Consider the following 20,000-nt stretch of genomic DNA (forward strand, 5'->3'; position numbering starts at 1 on the left):
TTCACAGTTTGATGATTTTAAAGGAATCAATAATAAATAATCTGAACAATTAAACTTTGGGATTCAGTCGATTGGTCTGGAAATGAAGATGAAAGTTGACGTGAAGAAACAATGAAAAAATAAAACCGTATAGTATATTAATAATTCAAACTCAAGTAGTTTAAAAGTTTATCTTTGGTTGAAATATTACAAAAGTTAAGCAGAGAAAATAAAATCCTAAAAACGGACCGAGATATTTTCAATTTCAAGAATGAAGTCGAAATATTTTTATAAAAAAGTTCTAATGTTACGTTAATATCCAGAGATTACGTTTTCCCTTAATCTCAGAACCTTCTTGACATCCGGAGAACAACGTCGCCCTCTTGTGGTCAGAACTAAACATCTCTGGTGTTTCATCAGATTCAGTTTTATGTGAAGCATAAAGTCTTTGAAGAGTCTTCACTGAAGGTTTGTTGACCGTTGGGTATAAAAGTTCCTCCAGCGTCATCGGCCTGTTCTCCTGCTCTCAACATATGAAGATCATGATGATCGCAGCAGAAACGTCTCTTCTTGTGAGTGATTCACATTCAAACTGAAGGGAAGGGGACCCGGGGAAGATCCATGAGGAACTCCCGGTTCACTTTTGCACATTTATTTCCACATGAAAGGAAGAAACTGTTCAGACTTCTTGACTCGTATCGGAGACAGGATGTGGAACTGTCATGAGACAGGATGTGGAACTGTCATGAGACAGGATGTGGAACTGTCATCAGACAGGATGTGGAACTGTCATCAGACAGGATGTGGAACTGTCGTGAGACAGGATGTGGAACTGTCATGAGACAGGATGTGGAACTGTCGTGAGACAGGATGTGGAACTGTCATCAGACAGGATGTGGAACTGTCGTGAGACAGGATGTGGAACTGTCGTGAGACAGGATGTGGAACTGTCATGAGACAGGATGTGGAACTGTCGTGAGACAGGATGTGGAACGTCGTGAGACAGGATGTGGAACTGTCGTGAGACAGGATGTGGAACTGTCGTGAGACAGGATGTGGAACGTCGTGAGACAGGATGTGGAACGTCACCTCGCGGCCCATCAGACCGTGGATGGCGGGCTTCAGCGCGTCGTGGAAGTCTCTGGCCGAGAGCGAGTCGTCCAGCATGTTGTTGACCTGCGGCTCATTGAGCCGTCACACGCCAGCCAATCAGGTGCTTCCTCCCAGCAGCTGCACGGCATCCAGGTTGACCTCCGACCTGAGAGCTCGGTGAGGATCTGAAAAACCTAATTATTGCTTTTATACAATAAACAAACATTCAGCTGAGTCATAAATGAGTCTGAAGTGGGTTCTAACTCCAAAATGGGTTCTAACTCCAAAATGGGTTTTAAGTCCAAAGTGTGTTTTATTTTCGATGCAGACTCATGGCTTAGTGGGTGGGGGCAGGTTTTTGGGGAGGTGGGGAAGGGGGAGGAGGAGGAGGGGGAGGAGGAGGGATGTCTGCATTGTCCCAGTCCATGAGGTGATCCTCATCAGAGTTGTAATCCACCTCCATCGGCTCCTCCGGTACCGGTTCTGTGGGGGCCATGGAGTTGGGCCTGCAAGAAAGCCAACGGTGACATCATGGCAGCAACGGGTTCTATTTATAGACTCTGACCCCTGGACCCTGTGGTGTCACCGACGCTTCAGAGGGACGACACCACCAACCACCCTGAGGGGTTCTGAGTCCAAAGCGGGTTCTGAGTCAAAAGTGGGTTCTGAGTCAAAAATGGGTTCTGAGTCAAAAACGGGTTCTGAGTCGAAAACGGGTTCTGAGTCGAAAGTGGGTTCTGAGTCAAAAACGGGTTCTGAGTCAAAAGTGGGTTCTGAGTCAAAATCGGGTTCTGAATTTGTGTTCTCCGGCCTTCTTCTCTTCTTCAGTAAGCCACTGCAGTACCTACCTGTTGTCAGGTGGGCGTGTCCTGAAGGTAGGCGTGTCTTATTAGAGGTAGGTGTGTCTTATTGAAGGTGGGCATGTGTTATTGGAGGTAGGCGTGTCTTATTGACAGTAGGCTTGTCTAATTGAAGGTAGGCGTGTCTTATTGGAGGTAGGCGTGTCTTATCAGAGGTAGGCGTGTCTTATTGAAGGTAGGTGTGTCTTATTGACAGTAGGCGTGTCTAATTGAAGGTAGGCGTGTCTTATTGGAGGTAGGCGTGTCTAATTGAAGGTAGGCGTGTCTTATTGGAGGTAGGCGTGTCTTATTGGAGGTAGGCGTGTCTTATTGGAGGTAGGCGTGTCTTATTGAAGGTAGGCGTGTCTTATTGAAGGTAGGCGTGTCTTATTGGAGGTAGGCGTGTCTTATTGGAGGTAGGCGTGTCTAATTGAAGGTAGGCGTGTCTTATTGGAGGTAGGCGTGTCTTATTAGAGGTAGGCGTGTCTTATTGAAGGTAGGTGTGTCTTATTGACAGTAGGCGTGTCTAATTGAAGGTAGGCGTGTCTTATTGGAGGTAGGCGTGTCTAATTGAAGGTAGGCGTGTCTTATTGGAGGTAGGCGTGTCTTATTGGAGGTAGGCGTGTCTTATTGGAGGTAGGCGTGTCTTATTGGAGGTAGGCGTGTCTAATTGAAGGTAGGCGTGTCTTATTGGAGGTAGGCGTGTCTAATTGAAGGTAGGCGTGTCTTATTGAAGGTGGGCGCAATTGTGGCTCAGTGGTTAGCATTCCAGTCTTTCAATCAGAGTGTTAGTGGTTAATGCTAATTTGTGTCGTTGTGTCCTTGAGCAAGGCACTTAACCCCGTTGCTGTGGCTACTGTGCACAGAGCAATAATGTAAGTCGCTTTGGATAAAAGCGTCAGCTAAATGAAATATTGAAGGAAACAAGAAGAAGAAGAAAAGACCACGCGCACACAGCGACAGCAATGTTTCACTATATTTATATTATATCATTAAATTCAACGTAGTACCTGAAACTAACCACACGGGGCAGGACGCCCTCAACACACGGTCCCAGCAAAGAGAGAAAAGACAGAGAAAGGCACAAAGAGTTCTGAAACCGAGAGAAGGACACTGAACACAACGGTGTGGAGCGCGAACACATGAGCAAAGAAAAGAGCGCAGGAGCCACCGGGGGGCGCTGTGGCGCGAAAGAAACAGGCAAGCTCCGAACTGAATGATGAAGACGATGATGACGACAGACACAGAAAAAGGCACAGGTAGAAAAAGTAGGTATTCTCATTGACATTTTCTGCTAGTTTTTTTTTTATTATTATTTTTTTATAACCCTTGATGAACGGAGGAAGAGGAGGAGAAGACAGCGTGAAAAGAGAGGAAGGAAACTGTAGCCTTGAGAACGAGGCCTTATAGCAAATATATATATACACACACATATTATAAATGTGTATATATATACACACACACACATATTTCCTTCTTTTTATCTAAGAAAAATAAAAATAAAAAGGCACAAACACAATCAATTACAAGATGGAGTCGGAACAAGTGTTACATCGAGTAAAAGAATACACAAAATTTAAAAAAGTGTCTTAAAAACAAATGGATGCTATTCTGACCGTCATCATTACTATTATTATTTCCATCAATAATTATTGTTATTGGTATCATCAATAATGTCTCTTTAGTGCCAGAGAGAAAGAGAGAGACGCGTTCCGAGTGTGACTGAGGTAAAACGGTTCCTGTCTGCTCGGGTTCGAGACCCAAAACGTTCCGTTTTGTGTGTCGAGGCCCGACGCACCAGAGTCCATTGACAAAACGCTCAATTTAACGCTGTTGTGTTGTTCTGAGGAACTGGTCCGCGCGAGAGGAACTCAACATGGCGGCAACTGATTATTATATTGGTTATCAATAAATCTGGAGCTTCATATTCAAGCTGCAGACGAACCCACTAAAATATTTTTAGACTTTTTGTTTTCGACTAAACAGAAGAAATGTTTGTTTTTTTACCCGAAAACAAAAGTCTAAAAAGATTCTAAATATACACAGAACGTAAAAGTATTCTCATTATTTATACATTTATTTACTTTAGAGTCTCATCACACACAAAATCGTTAAAATGGAGTCTGCAGAGACGAGCGCTCCGTACCGGAAACGGTGTTTTAGGACTACGGAAGCCCAGAGAGGCCAAAAAAATGAAACTAAAAGTCTCACCTGTGATTGTGACTTAGGACCAGGTGGAGAAATACTTTTCAAAATGACCTATTTTCTGTAGAAATGGGTGTTTTTCGTCGATTTAGTGTTTGTTGTAATACTTGTTTTGGCCACAAGAGGCAGCACCGCCGCCTGCTTTTCTTCTGTTATATCTATCAACTAATATTTTGATTTTTCTTCAGTTATTCAGTTCATTGTTTAACCTAGAAAATAATAAAAACACCTGTAAAAAAAATCCCATTTAGATATCTTTAAAAATATTAAATTTACAATAAAATAAAATGTAGAAAAGCAGAAAATATTCACATTTCTTTTAAGCATGAACCACGTTTGACACTTAAAAATAAAATAAACAAAAAAAAAAACTATCAACAAGTTGCAAATCCTGAATTTAAAGCAAACAGTGAAAATGCGAAATGTGCCGACTTTGTATTTAAAATATTTCAATCAGTTTAAAATCACTTCGGTGACATCGTGGTGCGTTCAGGCTCCTCTGTGAACACGAGTACCGACTGAATGTAGAGGATGACTTCTCATGATGCGTTCAGGTGTAATCTAGTAAAATGTAGTGTTGGTGATGAACTAGAATAAACACCAAGAACGACTATAAACATAATATTATTGTTATTTACTTACTTTAATTGTGTTTTCATGAACATCTATAGATTATTAATGTTTGGTCGTTTAAAGTGACTTCAGAGAGGTTGAAATGATTTTTGGGACGATGGTGAAAAATAAAAGGACCAGCTGCTACGACAACAAAAACAAAACAATAATTCACGAAAAAAACAACAACAACAGGAAGTAATCCGAACCGGCCGACAAGGATCGAAAAAAATGAAAAAGAAAAAGTGATATTTTTCCACCTGATCCGGAAAACTGACGTTGAATTTCTAACTAACTCTTGTTGGTTTGTTTGTTGTTGTCCTGTGTGTCACACACACACACACACACGCACACACACACACACACACACACGCACACACACACACGCACACACACACACACACACACACGCACAGGCGTTTGGCCCCTCGGGGCCTCCGTAGCGCAGACGGGTGGCTGAGGTATCAACACCGAGCTTATCCACGACAACAAAGACATCAAAGAAACAGAAATGTACCGCGAGTTAGTGTTGTGACGGCGCTCCTCTCTCTCTGGGTTAGTGTTAGTACTTTAACTCCTCCTCCTCCTCCTCCTCTTCCTCCTGCTCCTCTTCCTCCTCCTGCTCATCCTCCTCCTCCTCGCTAACAAAATAAAAATACTGGTTATGAATGGCTTTGATGTCGCCGCCTCATTCGATCTCACGTCCGCTCACACACACACACACACACACACACAGTCAAACACAAACACACATACACACTCCTCCTCCTCCTCCTCCCTTCATCAGAAGAAGGAGTACTGGTTGTCGATGGCTCGTGGCGCCCTCGCTCCCTCCCTCTCTTCTCCCTCCACAGCTTCGAGTTGGCGTAGAGGAGTGTCCTCCCAGTCGTCGCCTCCTCCTTCACCTCCTCCTTCTCCTCCTCCTCCTCCTCCTGCTGCTGCTGCTGCTGCTGCTGCTCCTCCTCCTCCTCCTGCTGCTGCTCCTCCTGCTGCTGCTGTTGCTCCTCCTCCTGCTCCTCCTCCTGGCGGCGGTGGAGGAGGCGGCATCATGGCCGCCGCCTCCTCCTCCTCGTCTCGTCGCTCTTGGGGAGGAGTCGGCGGCGGCGGGCGGCCCGGCGGCAGCGGAGGAGGCGGCGGCTGAGGGGGGCTACGGGGTCTGCTGGTCAAGTCTGCAGGGGCGGAAACGAGGCGAGAGAGAGAGGGACGGAGGAAAAGGGAGGGAGGGAGGGAAGGAGGGAGGAAGAGAGAGGGAGGAAGAGGTGGAAAGTGTAAATAGAGGAAGGAGGGAGAAGGAAATAAAGACAAAGGTGAAGTGAAGGAGTGAAGTGAGGAGTCGGAGGAGAGAAGGAGAGAAAGTGAGCGACGGTTAGGAGGAGAAGTCTGTGGTGATGGAGTCCATGGTAGTCATGGAGACGGTCCACTTCAAGGAGCACACACACACACACACACACGCACACACACACACACACACACACGCACGCACACACACACACACACACACACACACACACACACACACACACACACACACACACACACACACACACACACACACACACACACACACACACACACACACACACACACACAGTCTGTCTCTCTCTCTCAGAGTCTCTCCCTCAGAGTCTGGTCTCACTTACACACAGTCAGAGATGGGGGTTGATGGAGAGTCGGGATGGCGCGTGGTGATGACATCACAGACTGTGGGCCGGCTGCCTGCCCTGTCCCGGCCTGCAAGGGATGAGCCAACGGACACAACAGAGGTCAGAGACAGAGGTCAAAGGTCAGAGCTGCAGCGGAGCGTCAGCGTCTACAGTGAAGTTACTTTCTGTTCCCGACACTTAACACCGACCGCGATATCACACCATTAAGATGACAACTGTGACCAGATTATGAATCTAGCAGCGGGTCGCGTAAACATCATTTTGTGTTTGGATTCTGGGTTAAAGCCGTCGCCATCTTGATTTTTTTTCTGAATGTCGCCATCTTGTTTTTTTTCTCAATGTCTCCATTTTGTTTTTTTCTTAATGTCGCTATCTTTTTTTTCTCTTCTCAACATCACCATCTTGTTTTGTTTTTTTAACGCCGCCATCTTGTTTTTTTTTAACGTCGCCATCTTGTTTTTTTTGCCTGAGTAATGATGATGAAGAGATTTGTTTGAGACGCGTTACGAGCCGCGACGTTCACGTTAACCGATTTCCTGTTTCTCTTTTTCGTGTGTTTTTGTTGTCGGCGGAGTGCGCTCCGTACCTGGCTGCCGCACGGCGGTGGCGCCCACGAAGCTGATGAGTGTGACGTCGGAGGCGCCGCCGGACTCCAGCGGGATCGGGTGCACCCGGAAGTGCTCCAACATGTCGAAGATGGACTGGAACCAGAGGTGCTGCACCCGACACTGGCCGTCCTCGTTCAGGGACAAACGGAGGTGCTGAGGACAGAACATACAGGATATAAATATATTATATATTATATACAACCAGAGGAGTCGCCCCCTGGTGGTCAGGAGAGAGAATGCAGCTTTAACACATGAAGCATAGACTTCTATACAACCAGAGGAGTCGCCCCCTGGTGGTCAGGAGAGAGAATGCAGCTTTAACACATGAAGCATAGACTTCTATACAACCAGAGGAGTCACCCCCTGGTGGTCAGGAGAGAGAATGCAGCTTTAACACATGAAGCATAGACTTCTATACAACCAGAGGAGTCACCCCCTGGTGGTCAGGAGAGAGAATGCAGCTTTAACACATGAAGCATAGACTTCTATACAACCAGAGGGAGGAGTTAGCTCCTGGACTCACCTTGGCCTTGCCCTGGAAGTTGAAGGTGAGGACGTATTCTCCGCGCCGCGTCTCGCTCTGGCGAACCAGGAAGACGCCGTGGCTCGCCGGGCCGCCGGCCAACACCAGCTGAGCGGCTTTGAGGCGGGACAGCGTGCCGTGGAACCATTGGCACTCGCTGAGCGGATGCTCCACCGCCTCCGCAGGGGTCACCTCCGAGAACAGGAAGGAGCCTGCACGACGACAACGCCACACGAGGCACTTAATGGACGGCATATGGAGCGCTTTGTCTGATCATGTGACTTTGTAAAGGACCAATCAGTGTTCAGACCAACGGGAGGAGAGCTAACAAAACACACCCGTTGCGTCTGGCGTCTCGGCAAACGGCGTGCCGAGGCTGACCCCGCCCCCGCCCAGAATCCGGCCGTCTGGTTCGTCGAGAGGGGCTCGAGGCGGCAGCTCCGGTGGGAGAGGATCCATCAGAGGGGAGGAGCCTCCGATGCCTCCGTAACACACTGAGACAACAACAACAACAACAACAACAACAGATGAAGTTGTGATGTTTCGGAGTGTTTCTGTGAGGTACTTCTACACAGTCGGTGTACTACTACAGTAGATGGAGCAAAGTACTGAAAGTAAGATCATATGTTTGTAGTATTAGTACATAGTAGTTTTCTCTGTCATAAACTGTGTATTCTTCTAGATCACAGTGTTTATTGACAACAAGCCAAACTGTTCTAACACACCAGACTCCATTGATAAAAGCAGTGATTTAAGCTGTGGGAACAGGAGCTGCTGGTCTGCTGCTGCCTCCGTCTGTTAGTGTGTTTGTGTTGTTGTGAGACTTCAGTGGATCTGAACCAACACTTTACAACAACACTGTGACACAACAACACAAACACAGCAGCAGCCCGAGGCAGCAGGAGACCAGCAGCTCCTGAGCTGTGAGAGCTTAAATCTCTGCTTTTATGAGTGGAGTCTGGTGTGTTTGGAGAGAGTAAACTACAGCTTCAGCTCCGTCAGAAAGGCGAAGAGCTGAAGATAAAATAACTACAACACTCATTTAAACTGATATTCATCCTTTGAGGAAACCAAAACACCAGCAGAACGTCCACGTTTAAAAACCTTGTGAAAGACGGTCGACGATCTCCGGCGTCCCGCTGATGTCCAGCGGCCCCACGGACACGCCTTCAGCGTCCTCCTGCTCACTGTGGAGGCAGAGGGAGGGCAACAGGTCGTCACACAGCTCGGTGTCACTCGATTGTTTGTGTGTTTGTGTGTTTGTTTGTGTGTTTGTTACCTGAGACAGATGCCGTTCCTGATGTCGCTCAGCCAGGCTCTCATCTGAACAGCGTCACGCGTCTCTATCACGTACTGAGACGACCCCTCCAGCTGAGAGAGGAGGAAGAGGAGAGGAAGAGGAGAGGAAGAGCAGAGAAGATGAGAGGGAGAGGAAGAACAGGAGGGAGAGGAAGGACAGCAGGAAGAGGAGGAAGAGGAGAGGAATAGAAGAGGAGTTAGAGGAGGAAGAAGAGGAAGAGGAGAGGAAGATGAGGGAGAGGAGGAAGAGGAGAGGAATAGAAGAGGAGGGAGAGGAGGAAGAGGAGAGAAGATGAGAGGGAGAGGAGGAAGAGGAGAGGAAGGAGAGGAGGCAGAGGAAGAAGAGGAAGAGGAGAGGAGGGAGAGGAAGATGAGGGAGAGGAGGAAGAGGAGAGGAATAGAAGAGGAGGGAGAGGAGGAGGAGGAGGAGGAGGAGAGGAAGGAGAGGAGGGTGAGGAGGAAGAGGAAGAAACCAGGAAGATGAAGAGAAGAGGAACAGGAAGGGAAGAGAATAGAAAGAGGAGAGGAAGAAAAAGAGAAGGAGAAGAGGAGAGGAAGCTTCAGTTGGTCTTCCTTCAGGTGAGTTCTCAGTTCTTTATGTTCAGGATGTTTCTTCATCTTCTCCTCCTCTACATCTCATTTCAGTTTCTTTACAGATTACTGAGACAAAATATCATCATAACTCAAGAATAGAACATTTATTACGCTGCATGAAGACGACTTTATGGATGTTTGTGGCGCTTTGAACGCACGACTGCAGCGTGCACCGGTACATGTAGGCGGTGCGTTCAGGTACATGTAGGCGGTGCGTTCAGGTACATGTAGGCGGTGCGTTCAGGTACATGTAGGCGGTGCGTTCAGGTACATGTAGGCGGTGCGTTCAGGTACATGTAGGCGGTGCGTTCAGGTACATGTAGGCGGTGCGTTCAGGTACATGTAGGCGGTGCGTTCAGGTACATGTAGGCGGTGCGTTCAGGTACATGTCGGCGGTGCGTTCAGGTACATGTCGGCGGTGCGTTCAGGTACATGTAGGCGGTGCGTTCAGGTACATGTCGGCGGTGCGTTCAGGTACATGTCGGCGGTGCGTTCAGGGCTCACCTGCAGCAGGAAGGTGTTCTCCTTGTCGGGCACCTCCAGCGCCGTGGTGCTCCTCACGTCGCCCATGGAGCAGCACGGAACGGTCAGCCGAGGCTTGGAGGACTGAAGACACAGAGGAGGAAAACATCTTTTAACAACTTCATTCCTCTTTCACAGAAGAGCTCATCTTCACGACAGGAACCAGAGGGAACATCAGCACCTTTAAGGAATGTCATCAGCAGCTACTGAATCAAACAATATCAAACATAAACAAATGATCTCACTGCTCGCAGCTCATAAACAGAAACATCAACATGCCAAACGTGCTGCTGAGCCTCGATTAACACACTAGACTCCATTGATAAAAGCAGTGATTTAAGCTGTGGGAACAGGAGCTGCTGGTCTGCTGCTGCCTCCGTCTGTTAGTGCGTTTGTGTTGTTGTGAGACTTCAGTGGATCTGAACCAACACTCTACAACAACACTGTGACACAACAACACAAACACAGCAGCAGCCCGAGGCAGCAGGAGACCAGCAGCTCCTGAGCTCTGAGAGCTTAAATCTCTGCTTTTATGAGTGGAGTCTGGTGTGTTTGCAGAGAGTAAACTACAGTTTCAAAAGGTGAAGATAAGAACTTCTTGTTCTTACAGTTTTTTTAAACGATTAAATAAATGAGACAAACGTGATTTTTTCAGAGCCGAGAGACAGAGAGGAAACCGCTCTGAAGGTCAAATGAAGCCGACCGGCTGACCTTGACCGTGCTTCACTTACTTTGGGCGGGATGAAGAACTCCAGGTAGTACTCCTCCCCGCGCTCGCCCCCCTCTCGGTCTCTCTCTCGGAGGACCAGGCGACACTTGTGCCAGCGTCCTCCCCTCCAGGGAACGCTGCCCCCGCTGGCCAGCGGCTGCACCGCGCTGCCCGCCGCCGCTGAGCTGTTCCCGTCGGCGCCGTGATGCAGCAGGCCGAAGGAGAAGCCGGAGAAGCCGTGGCTGCCGGCAAACTCGTCGGTGGACGAGCTGACGCTCACGCCGCCCTCCCTCACCAGCCGGCCCACCTTCCTTGGGGGTCCGGCGGCGGCGGAGGCGGCGGCGCTGCTCGGCGGCAGCGTGGATGAGGAGGAGTGGTGGGGGCCGGCGCCGGTCGGGGTGAGCGCGGGCGGCGGCGAGCGCGACAGCCGGAGCTTCTCCAGCCGGTGGCTCCACTTCTCCTTCTCGCCGCCCTCGCCGTTGCTCCGCCGCCGGTCCCTCGCCGCCTCCGACAGAGACAGGGAGGTGGCGCTGCTGGAGGAGGAGGGCGGCAGCGAGGAGGAGGAGGAGTGAGGCAGCGAGAGCGGCATGGACAGGGAGACGGGCATGGAGGAGGTGGGCGTGGGCGGCTGCGTGCTGGAGTTCCTCTTGGAGGGCGCCAGCAGGGCGGCGTCCTGCACGCCCATGGTGTAGCTGTAGCTGGAGGGCAGCGGGCTCTGGGCCGCGTCGCCGGACGAGCTGCGCCAGTGCAGGATGCCGCGCACGCTGCCGCGCACGCTGCGCCCCACGCTGCGCAGAGAGAAGCGCTTCTTCAGTTTGTTTTTGGAGGCGCTGGACGAGCCGTTGCCTTTGGAGCCCGGCGGCGAGGCCGGGGAGGAGGAGGGCGGGTCCTGAGGAGAGTAGGAGGCGTCGTCCGCCTCCGCGCACTCGGCTTCCTGCTCGTCCGGCTCCGCGTCTTCTCCGACGGACGCCGCGCCCAGCCAGCTGTCCTCTTCCTCCTCCACGGGCGCTTCCCCGTTCCCAGGAGCGGCTGTGGCGCCGCCGCCACGCTCCTCACGCCGGCCGTTGTTCCCTCCCACCGAGGAGCAGCACGACGACGAGGAGGACGGAGGCAGGACTTGGCCGTGGGCGTAGGAATCCTGGAACCGGTCGCCGCAGCGGTTCTCCAGCACCAGCCGCGCCGGCGGCGGTGGCTTCGATAGCGGCCGCGCGGCGTCAGTCGCCGTCGGACATGGGAGGATGCCGCCCCCGGAGGCCGACAGGGGCGAGACCGCCTCCTCTTCCAGGGAGGCGGCATCCGACTGGGGAGCCCAGCTCGCCATGTCGTCCCTCGCTGAGGCGCAGCCCGACGGTAGCGCCCCCTCCAGCTCGCTCTGGAAGTGGCGGACGAAGCGGTCGGTGAAACGCCGGCAGAAGGCGGACGCCGAGTCCGGGGAGTAGTGGGGGTTCTCCAGGAGGAACGCCCGGAAGTGGCGTGCAAAGTCGCCGGCCGCGACGCGAGCGTGGAGCTCGCAGAACTCGGTCCAGCTCAAGCACGGCGAGGGGGACGGCGTTGGGGTGTCCGACAGCGAGGACGACGGGTGAGCAGCCGCCTGGGGGGGCGGGCTCACCAGCGGGGGCAGGAGAGGAGGGGGGCGAGGGGAGGGGGACAGGGGCAGCATGGATGGAGAGGGGGGAGACGGGGAGGGGGAGGGAGGCAAAGGGGAGGAGCTAGCCGCCCGCGGGCTGGGCGGGGTCAACAGAGAGCCGTTCATCCCGATGGACCGTCGATCAAATCACTTGAAGCGGGCGACGGAGCGCACAGCGGCACATCGGCCTGACAACCAACCAACGAGTGAGAAGAGAAGCGGAGCGCTCGGCCCCATCGAAACACACCACGCTTGAAATGCAGCGGAACAGGAAAGATGGCGGCTTGAAGGAGACGCCGCTACATTATTTTGGGAGTTTGAATACTCGTGTGGGACTCAGACAGCTGGAGGAGGTCTGACCCGTCTGACCCGACTGTCCAGGAGAAACACGGCCGCATCCTGTGAAACACAGAAACAAACTTTACTTCACAGAGATGGACGAGGAGCCTGAAGGCATCGCTCTGGAGGCGGGTCTTCAGGTGAGACGCCACGAGCTCGTCAGCAGCAGCTCAGTGCACAAGTACACGTCTTTGTGTGTCTTTCTGCCACATCAGAGTAGCTCATGTACTAACGGCATGTCCTCAGCCTGTAGGGCAGAGTCACTTTGCAGACTGAGATTTTAAATGTAGGATTTATGTATTTTTTATGTACTTAAATTCATCTCCTTAGAGCAAACCTGCATGTTTCTAATGATTGAAAACATCATATATCACATGATGATCTACAGTAGTTTGATTGTAACCCAGTACTGTACACAAGTATAAATCTGAGGTACTTATACTTTAGTTGAGTATTTTCTTTCCATGACACCTTCTACTTCTAAGCCACTATATTTATTTCACAGCTCTAGTTGTTTAGGTTAATCTATAACAATGTTAATGTATTAGTAATAATGTTAATACAATAGTGATAATAGTAATGTAATAGTAATATTGTTAATATAAGAGTCACTTCGGTAATTATGACATAATTTCTCATTTGTTACAAAGAATAAAATCAATAAATGTAGAAAATATTGATCAGATTAATCCATAACGAAATATAGGAGTACAGGTCACATTTTGAATACTTTAACTACATCTTAGTGATTATACTGACTCACTTCTACTGGAGCACAGTATGTATACTGTGTGGTATTAGTACATTTACTGTAATAGTGTATTTGTACTGTGTGGTATTGGTACTTGTACTATACGAGTATCTTCACAGAGTGGTGCTAGTACTTGTACTGTAATAGTGTGTTTGTTCAGCGTGGTATTAGTACTTGTACTGCAGTAAAGGAGCAGTACTCCACATGAAGGAACTAAGTGGTAATATCACGTTGTCACATGAAGGAGCTCATTCAGCTCCTTTAAAGACGTGTAACGTTCATGAACACAGAAAACCTCCGTGACTTAGAGCTGGACCTCTGCACCTCTGTAACCACGAAAACAAAAAATATCAACAACAACAAGCAACATCAACAACGAGCAACAACAAGGTTCTTCTCTAGCTAAGCTAACTGTTAGCCTGTTAGCTTAGCTATTAATAAACCAGCTAGCTAGTGTTGCGCGTGTTTTCGCTACCTGCACATCACAGTCCGGGGTTTCCCTCCGCGTCTCTGTTGCTGGAACGTGGCTCACACTTCCTAGTCCTTCCGGTCTACATAACGGAGCAATGATTGTTCGTGAAAAAGGTTGTTGTTGTTGCTAAATATGAATATAGCTATTCGCCTTGCCTTGGACAACGTTTCTTCTCGCTCGCTGCCTCGGAGTCTCGCGATCGTTCGCGCGTTCGCTCGTTGACAGCTGCCGTTAAAAAAAAGAGAGAAGAAGAAGAAAAGACCCGCTGGATTTTAACGGCGGATTGAGGAAGGAGAGGGGAGGGAGGGGGGGGGTTATCTCTCTGTTTACAGACACATAATGGTGGTAAAAGTACTAACTCCACAGTGAGAATACTATACTGTAAGAATACTCTGCATAAGTACTAATACCACTCAGTATAAGTACCTAATACACTGATGTATTAATGACATTAATCTCTTCAGCTGTTTGTTTATGTTCATTTTTTGACACAAATCTTCATTCCCTATTAAAGCTGTCAGATAAATGAAGTGAACTAAAAGTATGAAGTAGCATGAGGAAAAATTCTCCAGTAAAGTACAAGTACTTATTTGTACTTTACTTAGTTATTTTCCACTAAAAAAGTTGTTCTCAAAATAAAAAACAACACAAAGAACACAAAGCTGCATTTCAAGTACTTTCAAAAAGTTTAATTACAAATGATTAAATACAACAGCATCAAGGTTGTTCTATAAATTTAAAAAAATCAGTTTTATCTTCACAATCAGATGATATTTAATCAAAGTATTGATCATAAGTGTTTCAACAGAGAGGCCGGCTCTCAATTTTCTGTCTTGGAGTCCAGAGGAGGAGGAGTCTGGTGGCCCCGCCCCCTTGTGACACGGAGAGCTCCCCTGCAGATCAGCGTGAACCAGTAGAGCTGCAAGGGCCACAGCAGGGCGGCCCCCAGGTTGCACTGCCACGGGGCCTCCAGGGCCACCGCGAACACGGAGACAGACGAGTACCTGCAAGACAAAGTACAGGTCACAGAATACACACTGACACACACACACACACACACACACACTATGTTTCCTCAGACAGGTGTTCCAGCTAGAACCATCTTCAGTTAAGGTACTAATACCTTGTTTACTGTCATGTTTTGTCAGATTCATGTAATAGAGTTGCAACAAGAGTACACAGACTGAAGTACAAGAGTACACAGACTGAAGTACTACTACCTGCTGTAGGCGAAGTATAAGTACGGGAAGAGCAGCACGCGACAGAAGAAGAAGGTCAACAACAGGAGGAGCCCGTTGAGTTTGTGGAGAAGAGTGTGATGCTGCTGGAACTGAGGAGGAGGAGGAGGAGGAAGAGAAGAAGAATAAGGAGGAGGAAGAGAAAAGAAGAAGGACATGTTTGCAGTACTTCATGTGTTTCTCATAATAATAATGAATCTGCTCACCTGGATCAAGACTTTCCCCAAACACACACACGGAGTGCTGAGCTCAGCCAGGAACAACACACCCTGGAAGAAGTCTCCTCTGCCCCGCCTCCACAGCTGAGAGACACACACACACACACACACACACACACACACACACACACACACACATATAATAATAACAAAACAATACAACCACTGCTGCCTCTAGTGGACAACAACAAGAACACTGATCATATTAACAACAATAACCATGTAAATGAGCAGGGCGTTACCAGGGAGGCGGGGCAGCAGAACAGCACCATGAACAGGTGGTGCAGCACCAACAGCTTCTCCCGCTGCAGGAACCTGACCACCACAGCTCGCTTTGACCCGCCTCTGCCCTCCTGCCCCTTGTGACCTTTGACCTGCAGCTTGTGCCAGTAGCACAGGAACATGGCGTAAATGTCGTAGGCAAAGTATGGCGCAGCAAACAGGATGTAGGCGTCGGTCAGCCAATGTCTGAGCAGGAAACAGATTGTTGACATTTATCACACGATGGATCGATTAAACAAATACAACAAGGAGACGTGGCTGATTCCACAATAACATTAAAGTAAGAGAACTTTTCATGTAGTGTTGGTTCTAGTGGCCCCTGTGGACTAAAGAGGTAGTGTTGGTTCTAGCGCCCCCTGTGGACTAAAGAGGTAGTGTTGGTTCTAGTGCCCCCTGTGGACTAAAGAGGTAGTGTTGGTTCTAGTGGCCCCTGTGGACTAAAGAGGTAGTGTTGGTTCTAGTGCCCCCTGTGGACTAAAGAGGTAGTGTTTGTTCTAGTGCCCCCTGTGGACTAAAGAGGTAGTGTTGGTTCTAGTGCCCCCTGTGGACTAAAGAGGTAGTGTTGGTTCTAGCGCCCCCTGTGGACTAAAGAGGTAGTGTTTGTTCTAGTGCCCCCTGTGGACTAAAGAGGTAGTGTTGGTTCTAGTGCCCCCTGTGGACTAAAGAGGTAGTGTTGGTTCTAGTGCCCCCTGTGGACTAAAGAGGTAGTGTTGGTTCTAGTGCCCCCTGTGGACTAAAGAGGTAGTGTTGGTTCTAGTGCCCCCTGTGGACTAAAGAGGTAGTGTTGGTTCTAGTGCCCCCTGTGGACTAAAGAGGTAGTGTTGGTTCTAGTGCCCCCTGTGGACTACAGAGGTGACATTTTTGTGACATTGGTGCTCAGATTTTATTTTAATGTTGAGAATTCTCTAAGTATATATATTTTTTGAGATGTTTCTTAAAGTGACATGTTGAGTTTTGTTGACTCTGAACAGCTGCTGCTCCCAGAATGCATTGCTGCAGAAGTTCGTGGTGTGATTTGGTAAACAAATGCAGCTGAGAGGAAGCTCCACTTTGACTGGGAAATGAAGAAGCCGACACGCACACGTACACACACACACACACACACCCAGGATTATGTGAGGATTTAGAGTTGTAAATAGCTTCGTCTGATAATTAGCTCATATAACTACATTGTGGGGACCACATTGTGGGGACCACATTGTGGGGACCACATTGTGGGGACCACATTGTGGGGACCACATTGTGGGGACCACATTGTGGGGACCACATTGTGGGGACCACATTGTGGGGACCACATCCTGCGGCAGATGGATCAGTGACGCCTCACCGGTCCTCCAGGACGTCACTGCAGGAGGACACGATCACACAACCAGCTGACGAGGCCAGGACGGCCTGCAGGGAGGAGACCAGGCTGGAGGAAGAAGGCATCATCATCATCATTATGTTCTCATCATCCTAATCAATGTCATCATCATTGTTATCCACATCATATTTATCTTTATCAACCTCCTCATCAACATCATCATCTTTATCCTCATCTGGATGAGGCTGAAGATGAGGATGATAAAGATAATATATATATACCATCCTCATCTTTATTTTGCTCATTATCTGGGTGAGGATGAAGATGGTTTATTTCTATAAATATAAATGAACTAAAGTTTTGTGTTTTGAGTCAGAACAAGAGGTTAATTCACAAAAGCAAAAGTGTGGTTTGAGTCCTCAGGGCTTCCATACCTTTTTTACAGAAGCACATCTGAGGTCATACACACGTGTGTGTGTGTGTGTGTGTGTGTGTGTGTGTGTGTGTGTGTGTGTGTGTGTGTTCCTACCGGGTGGACATGATGGTGGCGTCCCCGTCGCTCCATCCCATAATGTGTTTCAGCGACTGTTTGGATAAAAGGAAAAGTCCGGGGAAGAAGACGCAGCCGGCAGCCATCAGGGCCAACATGGCTCTGAGAGAGTGTGTGTGTGTGTGTGAGAGAGTGTGTGTGTGTGTGTGTGTGTGTGAGAGTGTGTGTGTGTGTGTGTGTGTGTGTAAGTGAGAGAGAGTGCGAGTGAGAGACTGTGTGTGTGTGAGCTCAGAAGAGGATCAGCTGGGAGGAGCTGCCACCTGCCAGAGGAGGAAGAGGAGGAGGAGGAAGAGGAGGGACACACAGCAGTCCCTTCACTACAACAGATTGGAGGAAGATCTCACTATCTCCTGTTGATCTACTTACAGCTGAGGTGGTGCGTGTGTGTCTCTGGACCAGTGACGAGCCTGCTAGCGGGCTAGCCACAGCTAGCGTAATCAATTATAGCAGCTAATGCTAAATAGTGTGCACTTTTTTTTCCCCAAAGGTGATTTCAAGAGATTTTAACCGATTTCACCAAACAAAGAAAACAGTGAACGTTATGAATATTATCCAGTGTCCGTTTATTTATTTATCATTCACTACTTTAACTCTAAACATTTTTTTTAAGAAATTCAAGTATTTGTTGGGAACACAAGTCAAAAAAAAACTTTTTTTTGTTTGTTGCTAAAACGAAGACAAAACATCAGTTTCATATTTATAATAATAATAATAAAAACATCAAGTTTCTTTTCATAGAAGAAAAACGAGTCTAATTTCTAAACATGACCCGTCCGTCTCTCCGTCCACCCGTCTGTCTCTCTGACCTTCAGGTAACCCGGAGGTCACCTAAAGGTCACCTATTTAAAAGCGACTCCTCTCCTGAAGGATTTCTACTTAATGGAAAGAAAAAGTCAAAAAAGGGAGAAGTTTGACTGATTGTTCCCTAAAATAAATAAAAAAGTGATCTTTGAACCAACAAATTGTTCCCTCAAAATATGTATTTATTATATTTAGTATTTCTTTTAAATAGTTGACACAAGAACTGATTCAATTATCCTTTTTAAATTCCTTAATTTGCAGTTTCATTATTTTAGAAATAAAAAGTTTTGGTTCCAAATGAAGATTAGTTTATGTTTTATGGTTTCTGTTCCAGAACAATTATCTTTAAAAAAAAAAAAAAGTTTGAAACATTTGGTTCAAGTCTTTTTTCTCAATCCTTAAAATAAGATCAAAGAGTTTATATTCAGTGGATACATTTATATATAATTCATAATCAGTGGAATATAAATATTCAGCGGAATATAAACGACATATTCAGGTTTGTTTTCCAGCCAAAAAGGTGAAACTGTAGAAGGAATAAAATCAATGAGAATTAATCTGAAGGAAGAAACCGATTTAAGAATTGTTTTTGTTTTAGGGATCAATCATCAAAACGTTCCTGCGACTCTAATCCGATCACAACAAACAAAAACAAAACTTCTAATAAAAACCACTTCCTAAAATATGAATTCAATAAAAAATAAAAAAAAATACCACAAAATGTTCGTCGTCTTCTTCGTCGTTAAACTGAACTGTCCTCCAGGCGGAAATATACATATGCAGATGTACAGAGGAGAGAGGGGCCCTGGTCTCAGGGGGCCGAACCAGGAGGTCCGGGGCCCCCGGGGCCAAAGAAGAAACTCAGGAACTTCACCAGGATCCTTCAGCTCTCGGGACGCCCAAATAAAAAGGAGACGAGAAAAGCCGTCGTAAAGGTTCCTGAGATCCTTAAAACAAGGTTCCTGGAGAAGTTCCTCTTCTCCAGGGGCCCCTGAAGGCGTCACATGTTTCACTGCTTTGATCTACTTCACATGTTTGTTTATTTACGGCACGTTTGCTTTGTTTTCCTTTGATTTTATTCATTGAACAAAAAAGTTATTTTCTTTCTTTTCTGGGTCTCGACCAAAAAACAAGCCGGCACTAAAAAGAGTGAACAGTTTAGTTATTTGGAAATATTTAAATGATTTGAAGAGTTACAGAATGTAAAGATTCACATGATGTGCAATCAATGATTTAATGTCTCAACAATAAAGTTTACTGACAAAATAAAATTGAATAATAATCTGAAAGAGACAAAGTTTGTTTTCTTTTGTTTGTGAAACTTTTGGTTGACCTTCAGGATAAAAACAAAATGGCCGCAGCTGAACATCAGAAACTCACTTCCTGCTTCTTCAGAATATTTTCTCCAATTAAAACTATTCAATAATAAATCGACTGAGTTTAGTAGTCAAAGAGTTGAACATGTGACACTCCGTTTCCTTCGTCTCATCGTCCACTGAAACTTCTTACAGTCGGATACGGTGATCAATACCCTGATCAATACAGTGATCAATACCTCCTCATGTGGCTTTGTACATTTCGTAGTCCATAAACGGGGTCACCTGAGCCAGGAACTACAACAGGAAGTCCTAAAAAACAACAAACTATAAGGAAACAAGCAGCATTTGACTGACGATGTCCTTCTGAGCAGGGGGGCGGGGCCGTACGTCAGGGGTGGGGCCAGTGGGGGCGGGGCCAGTGGTCAATGTGGGCGGGGCCAGAGAAGAAGAAAGT

General features: G+C 47.7%; 3 protein-coding genes across 4 annotated transcripts in view; 1 reads left to right on the top strand and 2 right to left on the bottom strand.

Moving 5' to 3' along the window:
* Positions 1-54, top strand: part of ephx2 (epoxide hydrolase 2, cytoplasmic) — a 6,048-nt gene extending 5,994 nt beyond the window's left edge. The window contains exon 18 of the mRNA XM_068578570.1: positions 1-54. This exon is cut by the window's left edge and continues 281 nt beyond it. The gene's annotated coding sequence lies outside the window, so the exon portion shown is untranslated.
* Positions 55-2,894: 2,840 nt separating this feature from the next.
* On the bottom strand, positions 2,895-14,020 carry sh2b1 (SH2B adaptor protein 1). Of its 2 annotated transcripts, XM_068578030.1 has the most exons (10): positions 13,839-14,020; positions 10,669-12,672; positions 9,920-10,021; positions 8,802-8,893; positions 8,627-8,709; positions 7,861-8,016; positions 7,523-7,734; positions 6,978-7,152; positions 6,368-6,458; positions 5,734-5,896 (listed from the first exon to the last, which is right to left on the bottom strand). In XM_068578030.1, exons 2-10 carry the CDS (start codon positions 12,397-12,399, stop codon positions 5,875-5,877), a joined length of 2,664 nt encoding a protein of 887 aa, XP_068434131.1. In that variant the 5' UTR covers positions 12,400-12,672; positions 13,839-14,020; the 3' UTR covers positions 5,734-5,874. The 2 variants fall into 2 exon arrangements, with proteins under 2 accessions (XP_068434130.1, XP_068434131.1); XM_068578029.1 differs by lacking the exon at positions 6,368-6,458 and having other exon boundaries at positions 2,895-5,896.
* Positions 14,021-17,972: 3,952 nt separating this feature from the next.
* Positions 17,973-20,000, bottom strand: part of nlk1 (nemo-like kinase, type 1) — a 12,324-nt gene continuing 10,296 nt past the window's right edge. Inside the window, exon 12 of the mRNA XM_068578037.1 lies at positions 17,973-20,000. This exon is cut by the window's right edge and continues 1,162 nt beyond it. The gene's annotated coding sequence lies outside the window, so the exon portion shown is untranslated.

The sequence above is a fragment of the Clinocottus analis genome, unplaced genomic scaffold, assembly GCF_023055335.1.
Source record: "Clinocottus analis isolate CAN_PGR_092001 unplaced genomic scaffold, fCliAna1.0.p SCAF_16, whole genome shotgun sequence".
In the NCBI taxonomy this organism is placed as follows: Eukaryota; Metazoa; Chordata; class Actinopteri; order Perciformes; family Cottidae; genus Clinocottus; species Clinocottus analis.

What these genes read in the sequence shown, in the direction of transcription:
- sh2b1 (XM_068578029.1), bottom strand. Translation starts at nt 12,399, where the DNA reads ATGAACGGCTCTCTGTTGACCCCGCCCAGCCCGCGGGCGGCTAGCTCC. An exon ending in AGTTCTTCATCCCGCCCAAA is followed by an intron (nt 10,022 to 10,668) that starts GTAAGTGAAGCA and finishes CTGTGTCTTCAG; the next exon opens with TCCTCCAAGCCTCGGCTGAC. An exon ending in AGGAACGGCATCTGTCTCAG is followed by an intron (nt 8,710 to 8,801) that starts GTAACAAACACA and finishes CTGCCTCCACAG; the next exon opens with TGAGCAGGAGGACGCTGAAG.